Consider the following 26270-nt stretch of genomic DNA (forward strand, 5'->3'; position numbering starts at 1 on the left):
ATTGAGCCTTTAGTGGCTTTAGCAGCGCTTTTTAAAAATGCCGCTAAAGATTGAGTATTAGCGGAGTTTTTTTAAAAACGCCGCAATATGTACACCCTTTAGCGGCGTTTTTCAAAAAATATAGCAAAAAAATAACACAACGCCGATTGAGCCTTTAGCGGCGCTTTTTAAAAACGTTGCTAAAGATCGAGTATTAGTGGTGCTTTTTTAAAAACACCGCTATATGTACATCTTTAGCGGTGCTTTTTAGAAAACGCTGCTAATGCTTGATCTTTAGCTGCGTTTTTCAAAAAACGCTGCAAAAAAAATTAACACAACGCCGTCGTTTTGTATTGAGCCTTTAGTGGCTTTAGCAGCGCTTTTTAAAAATGCCGCTAAAGATCGAGTATTAGCGGAGTTTTTTAAAAACGTGGCTATATGTACACCTTTAGCGGCGCTTTTTAGAAAACGCCGCTAATACTTGATCTTTAGCGGCGCTTTTTAGAAAACACCGCAAAAGAATTTTGCAAAACGCCGTCTTTTTGTATTGAGCTTTTAGTGGCTTTAGCGGCGCTTTTTAAAAATGCCGCTAAAGATCGAGTATTAGCGGCGCTTTTTTAATAAACGCCGTTATGAAATGCTATTATTTAAAATAATTTTAAAGATTTTTGGTATATGACTAATTATTTTTTAATTTATATGTTAAATATTTTCTTATATAATTGTAAAAGAGATAGTATTAATTTTAAAATATTGAATTAATTATTATTATAGTTTAGGGTTTATGGTATATGGTTAAGGGTTTAATGTTTATGAGTTACTATTTTAAGGTTTATGGATTATGGGTTTAGGGATTATGGTTTAAGGGTGGTTTAAGGGTTAGGGTTTAAGGTTTATGTGTTAGGGGTCATGGTTTAGGGGTTATGTTTTAGGATTTATGGTTCAGGGTTTAAGGATTATGAGTTTAAATTATGATTATAGTTTAAATTATGTAAGAAATAATTTCCCCCTTTTCCCTAATCCAAATCCTTAAAATAATCACCCATTTTTTCCCAATTCGAATAATTAGATGTAATAATTTATTTTAGGGTTTAAGGTTTATGATTTAAGGTTTAATGTCTATGGTTTGGGGTTTTAGGGTTTATGATATAATGTTTATTATTCTGTGATTAAATTTTTGAGTTTAGGGTTCATGGTTTAGAGTTTGGGGTTTATGATTTATTGTTTTATAGTTAGGGTCTCAGTACTGTTCATGGTTTTAGGGGGTAGGCTATTAGAGTTTAAGGGTTTAGGGTTTTTGATAAAATGACAAAAAAATTAATTTATTTTAGGGTTTAGGTAAGCAATAAGATTCTTTTTTAATTACTTTTGTCCCTTGTAATATATATATTTAGGGTTTAGGGTGTAGGTTTATGGTCTAAGATTTAGGGTTTATGGTCTAAAATTTGGGGTTTGAGGTTTAATTTTTAGTGTTTAGGGGTAAATATTGTGAACTACTTAACTTGTGTATCTTAGATTTTTTATAATATAAATCTAAATAAGATAAATATAAATTATTATATTTTAAAAATATATATTAAAATGTGTATGATTAAATCAAAATTAAAGCTTCAACTATACATTTAAACCACAATTAGAATTTCATGTCCACAATAAAACATTAAACCGAAATTCATATATAATTCTGAGATATATCTCTATTAAAATTTAGGTGTATACATATAATTAAATGCTATTTATATAAAAATCTAAACAACTAATGCGGACCATACTTAAAAGAATAATGCTTGTATTACTGTGCCATTTTGTATTTTGTTTAATTCACCAATTCCATTTTATTTCTGTTAAAGTTTCCTTTTGTATTTTATATGTTAATTTAAAAATTATAGAAATCTTCAAAAAAAATTAAAATTTAAAATTTAAAAATTAAAAACTTAAAAATTTAATATTTAATATTTTAGTCCATATTTCAATTAAAAAGTTCAATATTCAAAATTAAAAAAAATTCCAAAAAATAATAATCTCAGTACAAAAATTTTGAAAGAAAAAAATTAAAAAAATATGTTAAAAATAAAAAAATAAAATTGAGCAATAGTAGCATTTTGCCCAAAAAAGCCACAAAAAATTGAGCTATAATGACATTTTTAGTAAAAACACTGTAAAAAGTTAAGCCATATTATAAATCCGAGAATTAGCGGCGTTTTTCTAAAAAAAACGTCGCAAAAGGCCTTTATTTTTTATACCGATTAAAATCCGGCTCACTCCAAAAAACAATAATTTTTAGTTACCCGCTTACTCCCTCTTCTTCTCATCTTTGTCGCGCTCCCTAAATCCCAGAATAAAAGTTTGTACTTAATTATTTTTCCCTTTTAATCTCAAAATTTGCCCCCAAATTTCCCAGTTCTTTTTCCTTTTCATTTCACGGCACCGAATTCACTCACCATAGCTACTCCTTTTCTCTCAATCTGTTAGGGTTTCTTTAATTTTAGATTTTCAAGGGAACGTACAGTTTCCTTTTAATTTTGCTGGTGATTTCTATGGCGACGGAAACCCTAGATGACAAGAAATCGGAGGAAGAGGAGGTGAAAGATAAAGAAAACGAAGAGGGAAGTAAGGAGGAAGTCACTGCCAAATTATTGGAATTTTTGGAATCCCCTCATGCTACTACAGATGTTCTTCTTGCTGACAAGGAACAGGTGCAAATGTTATTTCAAAATCTTCTGTATGTTATGAAGTTTTTGATATGATTAACTGTCAGTTTTGGGCCAAATGAGATTCTTTTTCTTGTTTCAGAAGGGTAAAAAGCGTAAGGCTACACCAAGCAAAAATATTGGTTCTGCGGAGGCATTGGATACATCAGCCAAGGTTTGTCTTGTTTGGTTTTGCTTCATTTTTAGATATACCTCATTGTTATTTTTTGGTCCAGTAATGTGGAAATTCTTTAATGTTATTTGTTCATTCAAGTTTCTCAAAATATTTGGTGTGGTTTTTCTCATTCTGTATTTCTCAAAATATTTGGTGTGGTTTTTCTCATTATGTTATATAGTCCTTTTTACAAAGAAGTGATTCCAGAGAAGGTAAGTACTCGAATCCTCTTCTTGCTGTCTAATGATGACTATGGCTTCTTGTTTCATTTGACAACTGCATTTCTATTTGACAACATCTTTGGTAAGATGAAAACTGTGGGCAATGACAAAATTTTACTGGAAAATTATTCATAACTGAAGGGAAACTATTATAATTTGGTAAAATTTCATGGTTCATCAGAAAAATGCTGATCAAGAACCTGTTTTGCAGACATGCAAGTGAAAATGCAACTTTGGTTTTGGTATGATGGGCTAGGGCTATTTATTGGAAACAAAATAGATATTCCTAAACCCTATTTTTTTCCCCTCATTAATTACTTCATGTGCAGAATGTTAAGACATTTAAAGATGTCAAAGGCTGTGATGATGCAAAACAAGAGCTTGAAGAAGTAGTGGAGTATCTCAAAAACCCATCAAAGTTCATTATAAATGGTGCAAGTAAGTGAAATGGCTTATGTTCTCAGTAAAAAGCGATAAACATGTGATTATGAATAAGTTTTTTTCAGGAAAATGTAAGAATGTTTGTGTTATTTATAATAAAATTTCTGGTTTTTAGCCTTTTAGGCTATATTGTTGCCTTATATCTTGTATATATCATGTTCATTGCTCTTATATATGGCTTGCAGGCATGAAGGTAGGCTTTTTAAATTTTTTCGCTCAAGGATTAGTTTCTGTTCGATAACATCTTGCTCTGCATGGCCGAAAACCCTCAAGAAAGAACGTAAGTTGTGACCCTTCCATGGGTTCTTTTTTGAAAAGAATCCTTTTATTCCTTCTGTTCCTCTTCATTGCAATACTAAACTTGGTGGAAATGAATCCAGATATCGTGACAACGATGTTTGTTGGAAACTTCATCGGCATTATATTCGCCCGTTCATTACATTATCAATTCTACTCGTGGTAAGTGTTGTGCTATAGTACAAGTATCTGGATAAGCACTTTTCTAGTTTATGTATAATCGATTCTTTTTCTACATAAATCTTATACACGGAATCAGACCATTTCTGATCCCTCATCTGATTGCAGGTATTTCTATAGTTTGCCTCACCTTCTGTGGATAACACCTTTCCCTACGTTGCATCGGTAAATTCTTTACCCCCAACGTGGATTTGAATAAAACTGGTTGCAGTTAGTTCCTTCTAATAATTCATGAATATTTTGTTTGTACAGTGTGTTGATTTTCGTAGGAATCGAGCTGTGCTGGATTGTATTTCCATCAAACTTGTATTCGTCTCTCCTACTCCTTTGTCTTCACTTACTTATACTGTGTGGTTTATGGTATTCTATGGCCACATTAGTTATGTACTACAGTTCAAATGAGATATTAAGTGTTTGATGGGCATAACTGTGAGGCTCCCTGTATAAATACAACTGTGAATGCCTATGGATTGGAGCGAACATCCTAGAGTTTGATTGGGCATATCTTTCATTTGTGATGAAGAAAACTGTGGGACCCTATGGCTGAGGCAGACAATATTTTACATGTTGGTGGAGACTGTAACTTATTATACTAGCAATGGCCCTTGCTTTTTTTTTTTTTGGATACAAATGACCCTTTCTTTTGGTAAAGCAAAATGGGCCCTATTTTCTATACTTTGTGTGCACTCTATATGCTCTCATACATGAGGAGTTTCGTTACTTCTTTATGATAATCCTTTTGTTATTCTGCATTAAGCCTGCTCATGTGACAATTAGTGATTTAACTAGCTTGTAACTGTTTGTTTGGTAGCTTATGAATTGCAATAATATCTTGCAGAGAAAGATGGAGAAGTCAAGTAAGGTTGGTTAAGAATTTCATTTTATTGGTGAATGCCTATATCTATCTTTTGGACTTTACACTTAACTGTCCTATCTCTATTCTACCTTGGCTATTTATTGCTTTTTATGTTACAGGTGCAGTTTCATGAACTTTTCTAGAAATACAAGGTGTTTAAAGTGTAAGCAGAGGGTCGAAAGAGGGTTGCTACGGATGATGTTCGAATGAAGAAAGGGGATTGGAACTGCCCAGGGTAAGTTTCTTTTTGGTTTATATTGTTAAGAAGCCTTTTTGTTCTTCAAGAATATCCATCTTCAGTATAATTCTATTAAATAGAATTTGTACTGTAGTCCCATATTTTATGATCTGCTAGATGATTTGGCTACATCCATGCTTGTCCTCTTGTTGCAAACTAAGTCTCATTCATATCGTATTAGCATAGATTGTAATAAAACACAATATAAAGTAATGGAAAAAAAACAAAGAAATACCATGATGCATAAGAAATATATAAAATATATTAATGAGGATTAGGTAGATAGAAATGCCATCAAGAAGTATGCTGCTTGTGTTGATCATTTGTGATTTGAACTTATTTTTAATGATATGGTGCAGACTAAAAGATCTTTGATATGTGAGGTAAATACCACTTCTTAGCACTAGTTAACGTTGTATACATTTGATTAACTAGTTTTTAAAATATATTTGTATAAAGTATTTTAATTTTTTTACTAATTTAAATAATTTTCTTATTTTTATATTTGTAAAAGAAATTAGTTATAAAAAAAAAGAATTTAGTTTGGTTCAGATGATTATAATTGAAATCAATTTATTTGAATAAATTGAAATTAAATTGAAATAACCAATAAAATGGTCAAATTATAGTTTTCTCCCTCTATCATGGTCAAATAACTTTGATTTGACATAATTTAATTTAATTGTTATCTGTTAGTTCAATCAGTTAGTATTGTTGACTCTATTGAAATGCTGATTTGAATTTTATTATTAGAATATATATATTTTAAAAATATAAATTTTAGCATTTTAACCATAATAGTTAATATTGTTAATTGACTATTGAGTTGATTGATTAAATTATATCAAATTAGTTGAATGAGCTCTTTGTCATAATCATTATTGTTAATTTGATTTTTGGATGTTCCATTTTTGGATGTACCATTTTTGTTCATCTGAGAAAAAAGGGTAAAAGGATACTATTTCTTATGTTGCTTTCAATTTTTTCTTTTCCCTTCTTTTTCTCCTACTTGTTGTATGTGCAGGCACATGAAACCACTAAAACTCCATCTCACTTGAAACTTCTTTTTTCTACTTTTCAAGGAACATCGGCACCTGTGTTTCAGTTCTCGTCACATAGTTTTTGGATTCCAGCTTGCAAGTGGCACAATACGTCTCCTCTTCATTTACTTTCTTCATCTTATGATGGGAAAGTAATGTTGTGGGATCTAAGAATAGCAGTATCGTTTTGTATTTTCTGCATTCTCATAATTTAACTGTATATTGTTTTTTTGGATATTGTTTTGATGATTACTTTTTGTGGCAATAGCTTTTTTATGTTTTGACTGGTGGCAAATGGAACAGGAAAAACCAATTACACTAGATTGCGATTTAAGAACAATTTGCAGAAGGCACATAATGACTAGCTCTTACCTCTACGATTGCTTGTGGGAGGCATTGCAGCAGCAAATAAGGATGATAACATGCAGTTGACACTGTATGTGCTCTGAATCCGAATTCAGGTGTGACTCTTAGATATTTTATGTGCAAAAAAGTATTAGAGTGCCTTATGTTTGTATGTTAGTTAAGTAGATTATAGATAGAACCTGCAGTAGGATCAACTAATTAGTTAATCAAAAACTACACCCTAGTTTGTAATCGTCTACTTTGCATATTTGCATATACTTAATAATAATCTCGTGTCAACTAATTATTCTATTTTTTTATTTAATTGTTTTGTTTCAACATTTTATTTTTATTTGAGTTGAAAGAAGAAAAACACGAATTGCAATTTTGACTTAGTTAATTAATTTAAATAATCAATGTTGATATTTCACATGGGAATGGATATTCAAATCTTATATTTTACATGGTTATGATTTAAGTGCTTATTTCATTTAAGGAACTTCATTATAATATCTTATTTTATTGATATCTTTTTATTTAATTTAATTTTTATTATTTATTTTAGTTTTGATTCTAAGTTTTTATTTTTATTTTAATATTTAAGATAACTTGAGTTCTAACTTTTGGGTTTTAATTGTGTTATTAATTTATTATTTTAAATTCTAAATTTAAATTCATTAATTTTTGTATTTAGTTTTAAAGTTAAAATTTTAATAGAAAATTTAATTTGATAATGAACTTTAAATTTTTTATATTTTTCATGACCTTTATAATATTTTATTTTATTTTTAAATTTTATGACTTTTAGCGACGATTTTGGGAAAAGCGCCGCTAAAGGTCATGACCTTTAGCGACGTTTGTGGGAAAAGCGCTGTAAAGGTCATGATCTTTAGTGGCGTTTGTGTGAAAAGCGCCGCAAATAGTTTTAGTGGCGCTTAAAAGCGCCGTTAAAGACTTTAAAAAACGCTGCTAAAAGTCAATTTTGCTGTAGTGTAATTAAGTTTAATTTAGGGTAAACTTGTGTCAAAAATGAGCCTACTGATTCAATGGTTAAGCATTTGTCTGTGACAATGGTCTTATGTTCGAGTCCTGGAGTATGCGATAGGGAACATTTTGCTAAATGCTAGAAATTGATTGGTGGTTAAATTAGGATCTAACGTTAGTCATACTCTATTTTGTTTTTTTCTTTTTTTTTAACCGTCCTTCCCCTTTTCTTTTTCTTTTTCTCTTTTTTGGTTTTTTTATCCTTTTTCGTTTTGGTTACTTTCATAAGAAAATAGGAGACTAATCGAAGTTATACGTTGTTAGTTGTGTCGATCGAAAGGTTATTAAATAAGTTTCACTGTTAATTTGTTTGAATTCATGGTTTTTTTTTATTCTTCGTGGCATGTTCTAAATTGGGCATTTTGAGTTTATTGTGTGATTTTTCTGATAATCAGTCGTTTGGTTTCCCTATTAGGCAGGGATATCGGAAGTAACAAATCTCAAAATGTCAATTCGAGTAATCGTTGTTGATCTTTCAATAACTGTTGATTTCGTTGAAGATTTCTTGTCGAAACTTTCAACATTTGTATTCTGTATATAAATGTGCATTATTGTGTGGTCGTTTTAGGCTTCGAAAGCACTCTATGTTGATACTGCTTCGAAATCACTTAAGGTGCGTATCGAAAACCATTGTTTTTGCTAATTTTGGATGTAAAAGAACATGGCTATCAATGCTACACGGCCATGCGGTAGGTCGTGGGAACCACACGACTGTGTAACACATTGTTCACCAAATACGAGCTACACGGGTACAGGACACGACTTTGTGTCTAGGTCGTGTGTGGTCATGTTAGTGCAGAGTTCACACAGGCCAAGGACACGGACGTGTATCTAGGCTGTGTAACTCACTAAGTACAAGATAATGAGCATACTGGCATGTGCCCAAGTCGTGTGACTTACTGTTGTTTTTAGATACCACACGGACCAAAGACACGAGCGTGTGGCTAGGCCATATGACTCATTGTTTACGATTTAAGACCACACTGTAGACGATATGAGTGTGTGCGTCAGGCTGTATGAGTCACACGGGTGGGCATAAGGACGTGTGCTAGGCCGTGTGGCGTTCGGAGAATCTAGAACTTGTCTCTAAAGCCGTAAGCATCGTCTAACACGAACGTTGGCCTTCCATAATGTATTTATGATCTGAATTAGATTGTGTGAGTGCTATCTCATGCTCCAAGACTGATGTATTAATTATATAAATGTATACGTACTGTGATGATTGCCGGTGATATTGAGCTGTATCACCTACTTATGTGTTGAATTTGAATGACTATTTATATATTGTTGACATCTATAATCTACATTTGCATTGGTTGGGAATTATGTAAATGAGGAAGAATTTGTTCTGATTCAGTGGCTAAGCTATAATTTACATGTGAATTTGGCGCTTTGTCGCAATTCAATTTGCATCTCGGTTAACATGTCCAACTGACACTATATGATGTGTATGGCTGGATGGGTATTAAATGCCCTTAACAGTGTGCTGAGATGGTCAGAGATGGTGTGTAGCGAATGGGGATTAAGAATAACTGCATGTGTTTTTAATCTATTCTGTATCTGAATTGGAATTATTCTGCCATATAACTGATACGTTAAACCTATACAGAATATTCTCTAATTCTAATTGGAACTTGAGACTTGAGAACTTCTTAGTAAAACTGTGCTTTTAGTCAAGTCTATATTGGTTATACATTGAGTTCTCTACTCATAGTGTTGTTGACTGAATTTAGGTAACTCACAGGCTTGACCGGGTCGATGTAGGGGAAGCTTGGTCAATCTGCTTATCATCCTTTATATATTTATCATGTAATTCTAGTGTTTTTTAGTACTACGAATTTTTTGAGGTTGTCAAACTATCTATTGGATTTAATGGTTGTCATGATCTGTTAAATGATTTTAACTATACTTATAAAAGTGGGTTTTTTTAATAACGTTAATGTAACTTTCTGGACTTGGATTAGATATTTAGGTCAGGTCTAGTGTTACATTTAGTGGTATTAGAGATAAGTTAGTCAACACTCAAACTGTGTTTTGGGCTAATAATGTGTCAGAAGATAGCTAAATGAAAATAAGATATCTACATCATTCTAAAAGCTAGTTTTTATAAATGATCGAGCCTTTATGTAACACCCCGAACCCGAGACCGTCGCCGGAGTCGAACACGAGGTGTTAACAGACTTCAAACCACTTATTAAAATTTTTCCAGACAAGCTGTCAATCTGCGTACTAGTCGCTTTAAAAATCATATCTTAAGCTCTGGAACTCGAAATTCAGTTCCGTGAATTTTCCCTGAAACTAGACTAATATTCCCATCTACATATTTTTTTCTAGAATTTTTGGTCGGGCCAATTAGTACAGTTTATTAGTAAAAGTCTCCCATGTTACTGGGGTCGACTACACTGACCTTTGCGCATTACGACCTGGATATCTCCCTGTACAGAACTTCCATGCTGATGCCGTTTGTTTCTATAGAAACTAGACTCAGAGAGGAATTTATACATATATGGTATGACTCCTAATTATCTCTGGTTAATTTATAATGAATTTCCAAAGTCGGAGCAGGGAATCCAGAAACCGTTCTGGCCCTGTCCCACGAGAACCTGATTATCTCTTAACATACTGTCCATATGATCTTTTCGTTACTTTTATATGAAAATAGACTCATCGAACTTCGATTACATAATTTATTCATCAATTAATTCCACTCCTACTATTTTTAGTGATTTTTCAATCTCATGTCACTGCTGCTGCCAGCATCTGTTACGAAGCAACTATGCCCACTTCGTGTTTACTCCTTGATCTAACTAATAATTCATCATGCATATCACAAATTATGATCATGACTAACCATGCCAAAGGCTAATCATTGTCAAACTTCCCCCTACTACACTATTGCCATATCATGAATTTTAACACCAAAATAATCAACCATGACGTATGGCATAAAAAGGTCGAATTATCAAGATTTGCGACCTAACGTTATGAATCCAAACCCAACCGAACATTTATGCCATTTTCGCATGGCTAAAAGATTACACACCAAAGTTCAAACACAACATAATAGCCTATACATGCCGAAATGTTCTCCTAAGCCAACTAAGAAGAAAGTACAAAAACTTGCTATCCGGTGTGATGACTTCGATGACGGCCCGACCACGCAAAAAGAGACGAGTCCAAGAAACCTAGTATGGGTGACAAGGAAACACCGAGTGAGTTTATAACTCAGTAAGTCATAAGCAATACACTACCATCCATTAATAACATTATCACAAGAGGAAACAAAATGGAACGAGGCTAGTTACTCCATCTATACCGAACCATACCATAGTTCCTTGACCTATCGGTTCAATCTCATACCAAATCATGCATTCACATTCCATATACTCATCAATAGAATATTCGAGGCATTTTCATAAATCATTTCATTTTCGTTACAATCATACAACTAAACGGCCTTTCACCCATTCCACGATAAATCTTATGTACGTGACTTCAAGTATATTCGTCACATGGGTTCAAACTTACCAAGCTCAACTCCAAACATAGACATAGCACCTATTAGCCATGAGCTCAAGATACTTACCCGATCCGCTGTCCGTGATCGACTCAATAGTGTCGCACACTTAGTGTCCATAATGATTCAAGAATATATATTAAGTCCGCACACTCAGTGCTATATAATCAACTCGCACACTCAGTGCTATATAATCAACTCGCACACTTAGTGCTACATAGTCAACTCGCACACTTAGTGCTACATAGTCAAACTCGCACACTTAGTGCTACATAGTCAATTCGCACACTTAGTGCTGCACAATTTAAACCCGCACACGTAGCGCCAATCTCATGGTCATAAATGTTTATACCCGCACATTTAGTGCCGAGATCAACAACTCAATACATCTCACCTCTTTTCTTTTCATTCAACACTTTCATCATCACATACGTACATGCATATATATATTTATTCATTCCATTCAGCATCATTACATAAACGTTATGACCATTTGAATTAATACCAACTATATGCTTAATGACTTACTTTATGTTGGGTAAAATAATTCCGAGTCGGCTACTCGATGACCTTCGATTTCCCCTTGTTGGACGCCTCTCCTTTAGGTTCTTGAGCTTAAATAATACAAATAAGAGTATTCAATATTTAACCCAATAACATGAATTTATTTATCACATTCGGCAATCACATATCATTAAATTTTCAAACCAAAATGTCATTATATGACCACATATACACATATCCATATACTTAAGCTCAATAATTATAATGTAATATCATGTACCCACTTTAAGTATATTGCCGAATATACTTAATCATACATACACCTAACCAAAACAATTTCTTAAAATCTTTATATCATTTATACACTAAGCTGAATACTCTCACCAAGTTCACCTATATTCTTCAACAATTCCTTCATTGATCAAACACATATTCGGCTAAAGAAATGGCAATTTTAGCAACCTTCGATTTAGTACTTAACTTTTACCACATATCAAATAACTCATTTCCTTCCTCATGTGACCACGTATATTCGGTCATGCATACACACATAAAATCAATTTGGAGACTCTATCAATCCAACATACATTCGGCACCTTCATCCACCATTCTACCAAGCATGTAATATTCAAACACAACCAAACTCACATTCGGCCCTAGCTCATAACAAGGTAGCCGATTCTTTTTATAGTTCAAACACTCCTCTATCATCATTCACCTAACTTTAACATGAAACAACAAAACTCACCATTTCTCATCCAAATAACATGAACAACCATTTCTTGAACACTTTCTCATGACCGATTGCTCATGTTACCAACAAGATTCAAGATTTGAACATGGGCTATTTAGAACTCAAGTCAATTACTAAAACATGCATGCATCTCAAGGACAACATCAAACATACCTTAGTCTAACAAACCACCATAGCCGATTTTCTCAAGCTTTTCCCCTTCCTTTCTTTCCTCTATTCGGCCAAAGATGTTCAAGAATGAACATTTTTTTTTGTTTTCTTTCTTCAATTCACGGCAACAAGGGGGTATGGATGAGACCATATTATTTTTTTTCATCACCCTTCCTTTCATTATTTAATCACCATGCTCATTATTTTATTTTTCTTAACATACATCACTAGCATAACATGTTGGAGACATGTTTCCACCCATAGCATGGCCGGCCACTATGCTTTAGTTTGGCTAATTTGACATGCAAGGACAACACTTTCCCACTTTAATACTATTTGGTCCTTACTTATTTACCTATCATAATTTTCTAAGTCTTTCAACTAGATCCTTTCAATCAAAATTCACATTCCTAATATAAAATTAAAACATCAAATTTTTGTACAAGTACTATCACACATATAAGATATGCAAATAAAATTTTAACTAAATTTTATGACTCGGTTTTGTGATCCCGAAACCACATTCCGACTAGGGTCGAATTAGGGCTGTCACAACTCTCCCCCACTTAAGAAATTTTCGTCCCCGAAAATCTTACCGGTAAATAGGTTTGGGTATCGTTCTTTCATCGAGCTCTCAGTTTCCCAAGTAGCTTCCTCGATCCCGTGTTTGAGCCATAACACCTTCACTAACGGAACCCTTTTGTTTCGCAACTCCTTCACTTCACGAGCTAGGATATGCATCGGTTCTTCTTCATAACTCATATCGGCTTGAATTTCAACCTCTGATGGGCTAATTATGTGCGATGGATCAGATCGATAGCGTCGAAGCATCGAAACATGAAAGACGTCGTGAATCTTTTCAAGCTCAGGGGGCAAAATTAATCGGTATGCAACTGGTCCAACTCGTTCGGATACTTCGTACGGGCCGATGAATCTCGGACTCAATTTGCCCTTACGACCAAATCTAAGCACCTTCTTCCAGGGTGAAACTTTGAGAAATACTTTATCTCCAACCTGATATTCAATGTCTTTTCTTTTCAAATCCGCATACGACTTTTGACGATCCGAAGCGGCTTTCAAACTTTCGCGAATTACTCGGACTTTCTGCTCGGCATCCTTAATCAAATCAACCCCAAGATTTTACTTTCACTAAGTTCAGTCCAAAATAATGGGTACGGCACTTGCGACCGTATAAAGCCTCGTAAGGTGCCATCTTAATGCTTGATTGAAAGCTATTGTTATAAGCAAATTCAATCAAAGGCAAATATCTTTCCCATGAACCACAGAACTCTAAGACGCAACATCTCAACATATCCTCAAGTATCTGAATTGTTCGTTCAGATTGACCATCGGTTTGGGGGTGAAAAGCAGTGCTAAAATGCAGCTTGGTACCCAAAGCTTCTTGCAATTTCTTCCAAAATCGCGATGTAAATCTTGGGTCTCTATCTGACACAATAGAAATAGGTACTCCATGTAATCTCACAATCTGAGAAACGTACAATTCAGCTAGTTTATCCAATGAAAAATCCGTACGCACGGGGATAAAGTGAGCCGACTTAGTCAGTCGATCGACAACAACCCAAATCGCATCCTTCTTACTTGCTGACAATGGCAGCCCGGACACAAAGTCCATTGTGACTCGATCCCATTTCCACTCGGGTATCATGATCGGCTGAAGTAATCCTGAAGGCACTTGATGTTCTGCTTTCACTTGTTGACATATTAAGCATCTCGAAACAAAGTCAGAGATGTCTCGTTTCATACCATGCCACCAAAACTGACGTTTCAGATCGTTGTACATTTTAGTACTACCCGGGTGGATAGACATTCGGCCACTATGAGCCTCATTCAAAATCATCAAAATAAGTTTCGAATTCCTTGGAACACACAAACGACTTCTAAACCTCAAACAATCATCATCATCCATTCGAAACTCCGATTCCTTGTTCAGAACACACTCAGCCCGTTTTGCAACCAATTCATCATCAACTTTCTGGGCTTCACAAATTTGATGAATCAACAATGGTTTGGCTTTTAATTCAGCTACTAACACATTGTCGGGTAGAACAGACAAGTGCACATTCATCGCTCGTAAAGCAAACAGCGATTTCCGGCTTAAGGCGTCCGCAACCACATTAGCCTTTCCCGGGTGGTAATCAATGACAAGTTCGTAATCTTTCAACAACTCAAGCCAACGTCTTTGTCGCAGATTTAAGTCTCTTTGAGTCATCAAATATTTGAGACTTTTGTGATCCGAAAATACATGGCACTTCTCACCAAACAAATAATGTCGCCATATTTTCAAAGCAAATACGATGGCAGCTAGTTCGAGATCATGGGTCGGATAATTTCTCTCGTGTGGCTTCAATTGTCTCGACGCATAGGCCACAACTCGACCTTCTTGCATCAATACGCAACCCAACCCGAGTAGGGATGCGTTACTATAAATGACAAACTCTTTGCCTGATTCAGGTTGCACTAAAATTGGAGCTTCAGTCAAATAAGTTTTCAGTTGATCGAAACTTTTCTGACATTTCTCCGTCCATTCGAACTTAACATCCTTTTGAAGTAGCTTCGTCATTGGTGTGGCTATCATCGAGAAACCTTTGACAAATCGTCGGTAATAACCGGCGAGCCCTAGGAAGCTCCGAACTTCGATAACATTTCTTGGAGGCTTCTAGTTAAGTATGGCTGAAATTTTGCTCGGGTCAACTCGAATACCCGATGCGGATACCACATGACCCAAGAAGCTAACCTCTCTTAACCAGAACTCACACTTACTGAACTTAGCATATAATTGCTTATCCCGCAAAATTTGCAACACTAGCCTTAGATGCTCAGTATGTTCGGTCTCATCTCTTGAATAGACCAAGATGTCATCAATGAACACAACTACGAACCGATCCAAATATGGTCTGAAGATCCGATTCATCAAATCCATAAACACCGCAGGGGCATTAGTGAGCCCAAACGGCATCACTAAGAACTCGTAGTGACCGTACCTCGTTCTGAAAGCAGTTTTGGGTACGTTCGAATCTCGAATCCGCAACTGATAATAACCCGATCTCAAATCTATCTTTGAAAACACCGATGCTCCCTTTAATTGATCGAACAGATCATCAATATGCGGTAACGGATACTTATTCTTTATCGTCACTTTATTCAGTTGATGATAGTCAATGCACAACCTCATGGTTCCGTCCTTCTTTTTCACGAACAATACTGGTGCACCCCAAGGTGAGAAACTTGGTCGAGCGAAACCTCTATTCGTCAATTCTTGCAACTGAGCTTTCAACTCTTTTAACTCGGTTAGTGCCATACGATACGGAGCTATCGAAATTGGCGCAGTTCCAGGTACAAGCTCAATACCAAACTCTATCTCAAGAACAGGTGGTAAACCCGAAAATTCTTCAGGAAAAACATCCGGGTATTCACAAATCACCGGCACAGATTCGGGTTTCTTTTCTAACTCTTTGTCATCAAGTACATACGCAAGGTATGCTTCGCACCCTTTTCTCACATATTTCTGGGCCAACATTGCTGATATTACAGCTGGCAACCCCCTTAAGTCCGTAGACTCAACTCGAATTATCTCGTTATTTGTGCATCTCAAATTAATAGTCTTGCTTTTGCAATTTACAACCGCATCATGCGCGGTTAGCCAATCCAAACCAAGAATAACATCAAATTCATCAAACGGCAAAAGCATCAAGTCCGCCGGAAAACAAGAACCTCGAATTACTAGGGGACATCTCTTACACACTTTGTCGACAAGCACGTAACGACCCAAGGGATTTGACACCCGAATTACGAACTCAGTAGACTCAACAGGTAGAGTCTTACTGGATGCTAAGGTTTCACATACATATGAATGAGTAGAGCCAGGGTCAATCAATGCAATCACATTAGTATCAAAGAGAGTGAAGGTACCAGTGATGACGTCAGGGGAGGATGCCTCCTCTCGTGCGCGAATGGCATATGCTCTAGCAGGAGTGCGGTTCTCGGCTCGAACAGCCGTATCAGAGCCCCCTCTCTAACTACCACCCCTACCTCCTAAAATTCTTGGTGGTCTACCTCTAGTTGTCACTCCACTAGGTCTTGCACCTTGAATCTTATTCTTCTCATCAAGCTTCGTGCAATCTCTAATGAAGTGGTCCTTCGAACCGCATCCGTAACAGGCCCTGTTAATAGACTTACCCCAACATTCACCTATGTGTCGTCTTCCACATTGGGGACATTCAGGTTTCTCTAGACGATTATTGCCCACACTAGCTACCGAAGTAGCTCGGGAGTCCGTCGATGGTCTTGCTCTGATGGAAATTCCCGTAGTCGTCCTCGACTTATTAGTGTCCTCCCTGAACTTCTTTACGGCTGAAAACGGAGCTTTACCCGTCGATCTTTTACGGTAGTCTCTAGCTTCAAATTCAGCCTTCTTCTTCTCCTTTCCAAGTTCTTTCGCCTTGCAGGCTCGTTCGACTAGTGTTACGAATTCTTTTATTTCCAAAATACCCATTAGTAGCTTTAAATCCTCATTCAATCCTTCTTCGAATCTTTTGCACATAGCAACCTCATCAGCTACACACTCCCGGGCATACCTACTGAGTCTTACGAATTCATGTTCGTATTCAGATACTGTCATACGGCCTTGCTTGAGTTCCAAGAATTCCTTACGCTTTTGATCAATGAACCGTTGACTAATATATTTCTTTCGAAATTCCGTCTGAAAGAAGTCCCAAGTTACTCGTTCGTTTGGGACTATGGAAATCAGGGTCCTCCACCAATAGTAGGCTGAGTCCCGCAACAAGGATATAGCACACTTTAGACATTCATTGGGTGTGCATGACAGTTCATCAAACACCCGAATGGTGTTATCAAGCCAGAACTCGGCCCTTTCAGCATCATCAGTAACTATGGCCCTGAACTCCTCAGCCCCGCGCTTCCTAATCAAGTCTACAGGTGGCTTACTCAGCCTCACAGGATCAGTAACTGATGGCATTACTGGCTCCGGGGGTGGATTATTCAAATTCAGGAATTGTTGGACAGCCGGATTGGTTTGGGCATACTGCGCGACCCATTCATTCATCATGGTAAAGAAGGCTTGTTTAGCCCCCTCACCTTGATTATTCGCAGATGACTGAGGTTCAACAGGCGGCGTCCCTTGTGCAGGAGCAGCCGCTACGCTCTCAACGTCATCCGCTAAGGTTCCTTCTACACCGGGGTCCATTTACTAATCAAAACAAAAACATTTTAACCGTCAGAAGTCATCACACATTTAAACATTAACATTAAGGCATGTATAGCTAGACTCATACGCGCTATGGTAGTCCTAGAACCGACTAAACCATAGCTCTGATACCAATCAAATGTAACACCCCGAACCCGAGACCGTCGCCGGAGTCGAACACGAGGTGTTAACAGACTTCAAACCACTTATTAAAATTTTTCCAGACAAGCTGTCAATCTGCGTACTAGTCGCTTTAAAAATCATATCTTGAGCTCTGGAACTCGAAATCCAGTTCCGTGAATTTTCCCTGAAACTAGACTCATATTCCCATCTACATATTTTTTTCTAGAATTTTTGGTCGGGCCAATTAGTACAGTTTATTAGTAAAAGTCTCCCATGTTACTGGGGTCGACTACACTGACCTTTGCGCATTACGACCTGGATATCTCCCTGTACAGAACTTCCATGCTGATGCCGTTTGTTTCTATAGAAACTAGACTCAGAGAGGAATCTATACATATATGATATGACTCCTAATTATCTCTGGTTAATTTATAATGAATTTCCAAAGTCAGAGCAGGGAATCCAGAAACCGTTCTGGCCCTGTCCCACGAGAACCTGATTATCTCTTAACATACTGTCCATATGATCTTTTCGTTACTTCTATATGAAAATAGACTCATCGAACTTCGATTACATAATTTATTCATCAATTAATTCCACTCCTACTATTTTTAGTGATTTTTCAATCTCATGTCACTGCTGCTGCCAGCATCTGTTACGAAGCAACTATGCCCACTTCGTGTTTACTCCTTGATCTAACTAATAATTCATCATGCATATCACAAATTATGATCATGACTAACCATGCCAAAGGCTAATCATTGTCAAACTTCCCTCTACTACACTATTGCCATATCATGAATTTTAACATCAAAATAATCAACCATGACGTATGGCATAAAAAGGTCGAATTATCAAGATTTGCGACCTAACGTTATGAATCCAAACCCAACCGAACATTTATGCCATTTTCGCATGGCTAAAAGATTACACACCAAAGTTCAAACACAACATAATAGCCTATACATGCCGAAATGTTCTCCTAAGCCAATTAAGAAGAAAGTACCAAAACTTGCTATCCGGTGTGATGACTTCGATGACGGCCCGACCACGCAAAAAGAGACGAGTCCAAGAAACCTAGTATGGGTGACAAGGAAACACCGAGTGAGTTTATAACTCAGTAAGTCATAAGCAATACACTACCATCCATTAATAACATTATCACAAGAGGAAACAAAATGGAACGAGGCTAGTTACTCCATCCATACCGAACCATACCATAGTTCCTCGACCTATCGGTTCAATCTCATACCAAATCATGCATTCACATTCCATATACTCATCAATAGAATATTCGAGGCATTTTCATAAATCATTTCATTTTCGTTACAATCATACAACTAAACGGCCTTTCACCCATTCCACGATAAATCTTATGTACGTGACTTCAAGTATATTCGTCACATGGGTTCAAACTTACCAAGCTCAACTCCAAACATAGACATAGCACCTATTAGCCATGAGCTCAAGATACTTACCCGATCCGCTGTCCGTGATCGACTCAATAGTGTCGCACACTTAGTGTCCATAATGATTCAAGAATATATATTAAGTCCGCACACTCAGTGCTATATAATCAACTCGCACACTTAGTGCTACATAATCAAACTCGCACACTTAGTGCTACATAGTCAACTCGCACACTTAGTGCTACATAGTCAAACTCGCACACTTAGTGCTACATAGTCAATTCGCACACTTAGTGCTGCACAATTTAAACCCGCACACGTAGCGCCAATCTCATGGTCATAAATGTTTATACCCGCACATTTAGTGCCGAGATCAACAACTCAATACATCTCACCTCTTTTCTTTTCATTCAACACTTTCATCATCACATACGTACATGCATATATATATATTTATTCATTCCATTCAGCATCATTACATAAACGTTATGACCATTTGAATTAATACCAACTATATGCTTAATGACTTACTTTATTTTGGGTAAAATAATTCCGAGTCGGCTACTCGATGACCTTCGATTTCCCCTTGTTGGACGCCTCTCCTTTAGGTTCTTGAGCTTAAATAATACAAATAAGAGTATTCAATATTTAACCCAATAACATGAATTTATTTATCACATTCGGCAATCACATATCATTAAATTTTCAAACCAAAATGTCATTATATGACCACATATACACATATCCATATACTTAAGCTCATAATTATAATGTAATATCATGTACCCACTTTAAGTATATTGCCGAATATACTTAATCATACATACACCTAACCAAAACAATTTCCTAAAATCTTTATATCATTTATACACTAAGCCGAATACTCTCACCAAGTTCACCTATATTCTTCAACAATTCCTTCATTGATCAAACACATATTCGGCTAAAGAAATGGCAATTTTAGCAACCTTCGATTTAGTACTTAACTTTTACCACATATCAAATAACTCATTTCCTTACTCATGTGACCACGTATATTCGGTCATGCATACACACATAAAATCAATTTGGAGACTCTATCAATCCAACATACATTCGGCACCTTCATCCACCATTCTACCAAGCATGTAATATTCAAACACAACCAAACTCACATTCGGCCCTAGCTCATAACAAGGTAGCCGATTCTTTTTATAGTTCAAACACTCCTCTATCATCATTCACCTAACTTTAACATGAAACAACAAAACTCACCATTTCTTATCCAAATAACATGAACAACAACCATTTCTTGAACACTTTCTCATGACCGATTGCTCATGTTACCAACAAGATTCAAGATTTGAACATGGGCTATTTAGAACTCAAGTCAATTACTAAAACATGCATGCATCTCAAGGACAACATCAAACATACCTTAGTCTAGCAAACCACCATAGCCGATTTTCTCAAGCTTTTCCCCTTCCTTTCTTTCCTCTATTCGGCCAAAGATGTTCAAGAATGAACACTTTTTTTTTTTGTTTTCTTTCTTCAATTCATGGCAACAAGGGGGTATGGATGAGACCATATTATTTTTTTTTTCATCACCCTTCCTTTCATTATTTAATCACCATGCTCATTATTTTATTTTTCTTAACATACATCACTAGCATAACATGTTGGAGACATGTTTCCACCCATAGCATGGCCGGCCACTATGCTTTAGTTTGGCTAATTTTGACATGCAAGGACAACACTTTCCCACTTTAATACTATTTGGTCCTTACTTATTTACCTATCATAATTTTCCAAGTCTTTCAACTAGATCCTTTCAAGCAAAATTCACATTCCTAATATAAAATTAAAACATCAAATTTTTGTACAAGTACTATCACACATATAAGATATGCAAATAAAATTTTAACTAAATTTTATGACTCGGTTTTGTGGTCCCGAAACCACATTCCGACTAGGGTCAAATTAGGGCTGTCACACTTTAATGCTGAACATTTAAGTATTTCTATTTTGCTATCATGTATAGTGGAAAAATTGTAGTGATGAAACTATTATTGGGTTAAATACTCTGATAGGAACTAGTAGAAGCACTGTGTAGAAACCCTGAACTGATCTGTGAATTCTAAAATTGTAGATAAACTGACATTATGAGTTCATACGATAGTTGTAGACGTAAAACCCGTGGGCATCATGGACGCCGAGGAAGAGCTCAAGCAAAGTCATCCTCTATGGGTAATATGCTTAATCTAGAGACCAGTGAGACAGTTGGTACTCCTACTAGTGAGGCGGGGTCCTAGACTTCGATGGCTGAGGACGACACACTGTCTCAATCCATGATTCGGACACTGAAAAGGGTTGCCAGAACCCATTCTAGATCTAGAGGTCGAGGGTCGGTTACTAAACGACTCTGGTCGAATGGTGCTAAGTTGTTTAGGGGCGTTATTAGAGTTGCCCCTATTATTGCTGAGTATTGGCTCGAGGCCATTTAGCGTATCATGACTGACATTGACTGCACTCCCATTTTGTAATTGAGGAGTATTATATCCTTGCTCTCAGATGAAGCCTATCAGTGGTGGATGCCGATTAAGCAAGGTGCTCAGCTTGAATAGGTTAATTGGACTAATTTAAGAATGCCTTCCAGAGCAAGATGTAGAGGCGAGTTATGTAGGGGTTTGTCGAAGCGAGTTTATGAGCCTGGTTCAGGGTGATCGATTTGTGGCTGAATATAAGACTAAGTTTTTGTGATTGAGCAGGTATGCGCAGGCTCTAGTAGCATTCGATTATGATAAATGTGTGAGATTTGAGGGGTTACAATATGATCTGCAGGTTCTTATAGTTCCTCAGAAGGAGTAGGTTTTTGCAGACTTGATTGATAAGGCTAAGATAATGGAAGAGGTGAAGCGCAATAAGTGCAAACGGCGTGACGAAAAGAGATATCAGAATAAGATTAAAAGGGATTTAGGCCCCTCTAGTTTTGGACATTGCCCTAAGAAACGGGCAAGGTTTGATAGGCCTTCAAGATTCAAGGCACCAGCACTAGTGACTGAGGTTCAACTTTGTAGTGACTGTGGAAAGCGTCATCTGGGCGAGTGCTGAAGAAAGTTATGAGCATGCCTTCGTTGTAGGTCGATGGAGTATCGAGTTAAGAATTTTCCTCTTCAACCAGATCATGCATCAGTTGTGGCACAGACTTCCATTCCAAGTTTTTTTCAACCCTTGAGGGTAGGTCAGCAACCACCTAGTAGTCGTGGTAACGACAGAGGATGTAATGGTTCTGGTAGGGGTCAAAGGGCATCGGGTAGAGGTGTGAGTCAAATTAAGGCACGAAAGCCTGCATTGGTTTATGCGACGAGACGTCAAGATAATATTGATGATGCTGATGTCATAGTAGGTATAATCTTTATCTATTCTGTTTCATACTTTGTTCTCATTGACATTGGGCCTACTTACTCATATATAACTAGTACTGTTTCTATAAATCTGGTTATAACTGCTGAGAATACTGCTAGAGAGTTTTCTGTGATTAGTCTTTTATGTCAGTTGGTTTGTGTTGATAGGGTTTATAAATGAGTACTTTTAGAGATTTAGGGTATGGTATTTTCGCTGGACCTAATGGAGTTGTCTTTTGATGAATTTGATCTGATTCTGGGAATGGATTGACTCGTAGAGTATCAGGTTAGTCTAGATGGTGCATCTAAGAGAATTATTCTAAGGACGGATGAAAATAATAAGGTTATTATGGTTGGTGAGCATCGAGATTATCTTTCTAATGTAATCTCCACTCTTGTAGTTAACAAGTTAGTCCAAAGGGGGTGCGAGGCATACCTTGCCTTCGTATCCGATTTTGTTCCTACGAAGCTTTCTATAGGAGATATTCGTACTGCGAGGGAATTTCCTGATGTCTTTTCTGAGGAATTGCCAGGAATATCTTCGGATAAAGAGGTTGAGTTCGGTATTAATCTTTTACCAGATATTGCCCCCATGTCCATTATATCCTATCTCATGGCACCGAAGGAGCTTGTAGAGCTAAAAGCTTAGCTCCAAGAACTTCTTGATAGAGGGTTCATCTAACCAAGTCTTTCTCTGTAAGGGGCACCTGTATTGTTTGTTAAAAAGGATGGATCGATGAGAATGTGTATAGATTAATGACAGCTGAACAAATTGACGGTAAAGAATAAGTATCTGCTACTGAAGATTGATGACTTGTTCAATTAGTTTCGTGGGGCATCTATTTTCTCCGAAATTGATCATTATTCAGGTTACTATTAGCTCAAGGTTGAAAAGACTGATGTGTACAAAACCGCCTTTGGGACTCGTTATGGACATTACGAGCTCCTAGTGATGCCTTTTGGGTTGACGAATGCCTCTGTAGCATTCATGGAGTTAATGAATCAGGTGTTCTAATCGTATTTGGATCAGTTTGTAGTAGTTTTTATTGACATACTGATTTATTCTAAGACTGAGTCTAAGCATGATAACTACCTTCGTATTGTGCTCCAGATACTCTGAGAAAAATAATTGTATGCTAAGTTTAGTAAGTGCGAGTTCTGGTTGTAGGAGGTTTCTTTTCTTGGATATGTGATAACTACTAAAGGGATTTAGATCGATCCCAAGAAAATAGAAACTATAGTTGAGTGGAAACAACCAAGAAATGTACCTGGGTTTCGTAGTTTCCTGGGTTTAGCAGGTTACAATCGAAGGTTTGTCAAGGGATTTTTCCTGATTGTGTCACATCTGACGAAGTTACTGTATATGGACGCTTCGTTTGTATAGCCTGAGGAACAACAGTCTAGCTTCGAAAAGCTCAAGTCTATTTTGATGCAAGCTCCTATTCTTGTTCAACTTAAATTGGGTCAAGAGTTTATGGTTTTCAGTGATGTGTCGCACGTCGGGTTAGGATGCGTTTTAATGCAAGACGGTAAAGTGGTAGCTTACGCATTGCTACAGCATAAGACACACGAGGGTAACTACCCTATGCACGATTTTGAGCTGGCTGCAGTTGTGTTTGCTCTAAAAATCTAGAGGCATTACCTGTATGGTGAGAGGTGTATCATTTACATTAGTACAAGAGCCTCAAGTATCTGTTAACTCAAAAGGAGTTAAATCTTAGGTAGCGTAGGTGGGTTGAGTTGTTTAAGGATTATGACTATACGATAAAGTATCATCAGAGTAAAGCTAATGTGGTAGTCGATGCTCTTAGTCGTAGAGCGATGACTGACCTGAAAGCGATGTTAGCTCGTCTGAGTTTAGTTGAGGATGAAAAATTATTAGTTGAATTGTAGGTTAAACTGACTTGGGTCAAATAGATTCGGGTTAAATAGTTGAGCGATGAGTCCTAGTTTAGCGGCTGCAACAGATTGGTTCAAGTGAAACTTTAGATTTTAGCTTGAATAGTGACAAAGTCTTATGTTTCAGGGGTCGAGTTTGTATGCCAAATGATAAGAAGCTGAGGTGATCAATTCTACATAAGGCATATAGTAGCCCTTAAGTTATGCATCCTCGTGGAAATAAAATGTATCAGGACCTCTGAGAACTTTATTGGTGGCCTGGTCTGAAATAGGAAGTGGTTGCCTTTGTATCCCTCTGTCTGACGTGCCAAAAGGTTAAAGATGAAATTAGTTGCCCTCAGGATTGCTTCAGTTGGTTAAGATTCCTCTATGAAAATAGGAGCGTATAACGATGGATTTTGTTAGTGGGTTGATGTTAGCCCCCACTAAAAAAGATTCAGTTTGGATTATTGTTGATCGATTAAACAAATTCGCTCATTTCATTCCTATCAGAACAAATTACTCAAGCTCGCTAATTTGTAGATTGTTGAAATCGTGAGACTGCATGAGATTATAATCTCGATTATCTCTGATAGAAATTCGTGTTTTACGTCTCAATTTTAGAAGAAGCTTCATGAGGCTTTAGACACCCGACTAAATTTCAATACTGCGTATCATCCTTAGATCGATGGACAATTTGAGCAAGTTATTCAGATCCTAGAGGATATGCTTCGAGGTTGTGTAATAGATTTTTGGGGTAGTTGGAAAGATTACTTACCGTAGGCTAAGTTTGCAAACAACAACAGCTTCTAGTTTAATATTCAAATGGAACCTTACGAGGCTTTGTATAGTCATAAGTGTCGTATTTCGCTATGTTGGACTGAGTTAAGCAAGCATTGAGTTTTAGGGCCCGAGCTAGTTTTTGAAATTGAGAATACTGTCAAGTTGATTTGAGATCATCTTAAAGCCGCTTCTGATCATGTTGATTTAAAGATAAAAGATATTGAATTCTCTGTAGACGATCAAGTGTTTTTGAAAGTGTGTCAGTGGAAAAAGGTCCTACAGTTTGGTTGTAAGGGCAAGTTGAGCCCAAGATTTATTAGACCTTATCGTTTTCTGAAACATGTTGAATTTGTTGCTTATCAATTAGAATTACCGCCGGAGTTGGAGCAGATTCATGATGTGTTTTATGTCTCGATGCTGAGACGGTATCAATCTGATCCATCGCACGTTACTTTGATTGAGGAAATTGAGGTAGGACCAGACTTAACTCTTGAGGAATAACCTATTCAGATTCTAGATCATGATGTTAAGGTATTGAGGAAGAAAATTATTTATCTAGTTAAGGTTTGTGGCAGAATCATGGCACCGAGGAAGCCACTTGGGAACCCGAAGATTTGATTTGACGGCAGTACCCATATCTGTTTGAGTCAGGTAAATTTTGAGGCCGAAATTTATTTTAGGGGAGAGAGTTATAACGCTCCAAAAATTTGAATGCTAGAATGTTGGATTCTATCATAATTAAGTCTTTGTATCTATAGTTATCTACTTTGTTTATGTGGTTGAGGTTGGGAGTGCGAGTCACATCTTTAAAAGTTTTGCTAATTTATTCTAAGTAACCTCTATATTTGAATTTCTTGATTAAGTTTAATTCAAGGTAAACTTGTGTCAAGAATGAGCTTGCTGGTTCAATGGTTAAGCATCTGTCTGTGTCAATAGTCTTGTGTTTGAGTCCTGGAGTATGTGATAAGGAACATTCTGCTAAATGCTAGAAATTGATTGGTGGTTATATTAGGATCTAACGTTAGTCATGCTCTATTTT

At 36.5% G+C, this 26270-nt stretch overlaps 1 protein-coding gene across 18 annotated transcripts; it reads left to right on the forward strand.

Annotated features, from left to right (window-relative positions):
- Nucleotides 1–2236: 2236 nt before the first annotated feature.
- Nucleotides 2237–8810, forward strand: LOC107891332 (ATP-dependent zinc metalloprotease FTSH 8, mitochondrial). 18 transcript variants are annotated; one of them, XR_005899447.1, is made up of 10 exons: nucleotides 2237–2675; nucleotides 2773–2844; nucleotides 3277–3307; nucleotides 3395–3503; nucleotides 3692–3786; nucleotides 3887–3965; nucleotides 4092–4148; nucleotides 4236–4845; nucleotides 4959–5074; nucleotides 6160–6787. XR_005899447.1 is itself a non-coding variant. In XM_016816087.2 (7 exons), the coding sequence occupies exons 1-4, from the start codon at nucleotides 2517–2519 to the stop codon at nucleotides 3745–3747; spliced, it is 396 nt and encodes a 131-aa protein (XP_016671576.1). In that variant the 5' UTR covers nucleotides 2240–2516; the 3' UTR covers nucleotides 3748–3786; nucleotides 3887–3965; nucleotides 4092–4148; nucleotides 4236–4739. The 18 variants fall into 18 exon arrangements, 1 of the variants encoding a protein (XP_016671576.1); XR_001682191.2 differs by lacking the exon at nucleotides 3277–3307 and having other exon boundaries at nucleotides 2238–2675; nucleotides 4236–4289; nucleotides 4795–4845; XR_001682190.2 differs by lacking the exon at nucleotides 3277–3307 and having other exon boundaries at nucleotides 2238–2675; nucleotides 4236–4289; nucleotides 4822–4870.
- The last annotated feature ends 17460 nt before the right edge of the window (nucleotides 8811–26270 follow it).

Source organism: Gossypium hirsutum, chromosome A08, assembly GCF_007990345.1.
Source record: "Gossypium hirsutum isolate 1008001.06 chromosome A08, Gossypium_hirsutum_v2.1, whole genome shotgun sequence".
Lineage (NCBI taxonomy): Eukaryota > Viridiplantae > Streptophyta > Magnoliopsida > Malvales > Malvaceae > Gossypium > Gossypium hirsutum.

What these genes read in the sequence shown, in the direction of transcription:
- LOC107891332 (XM_016816087.2), top strand. Translation starts at nt 2,517, where the DNA reads ATGGCGACGGAAACCCTAGATGACAAGAAATCGGAGGAAGAGGAGGTG. An exon ending in TTCTTGCTGACAAGGAACAG is followed by an intron (nt 2,676 to 2,772) that starts GTGCAAATGTTA and finishes TTCTTGTTTCAG; the next exon opens with AAGGGTAAAAAGCGTAAGGC. An exon ending in GTTCATTATAAATGGTGCAA is followed by an intron (nt 3,504 to 3,691) that starts GTAAGTGAAATG and finishes TATGGCTTGCAG; the next exon opens with GCATGAAGGTAGGCTTTTTA.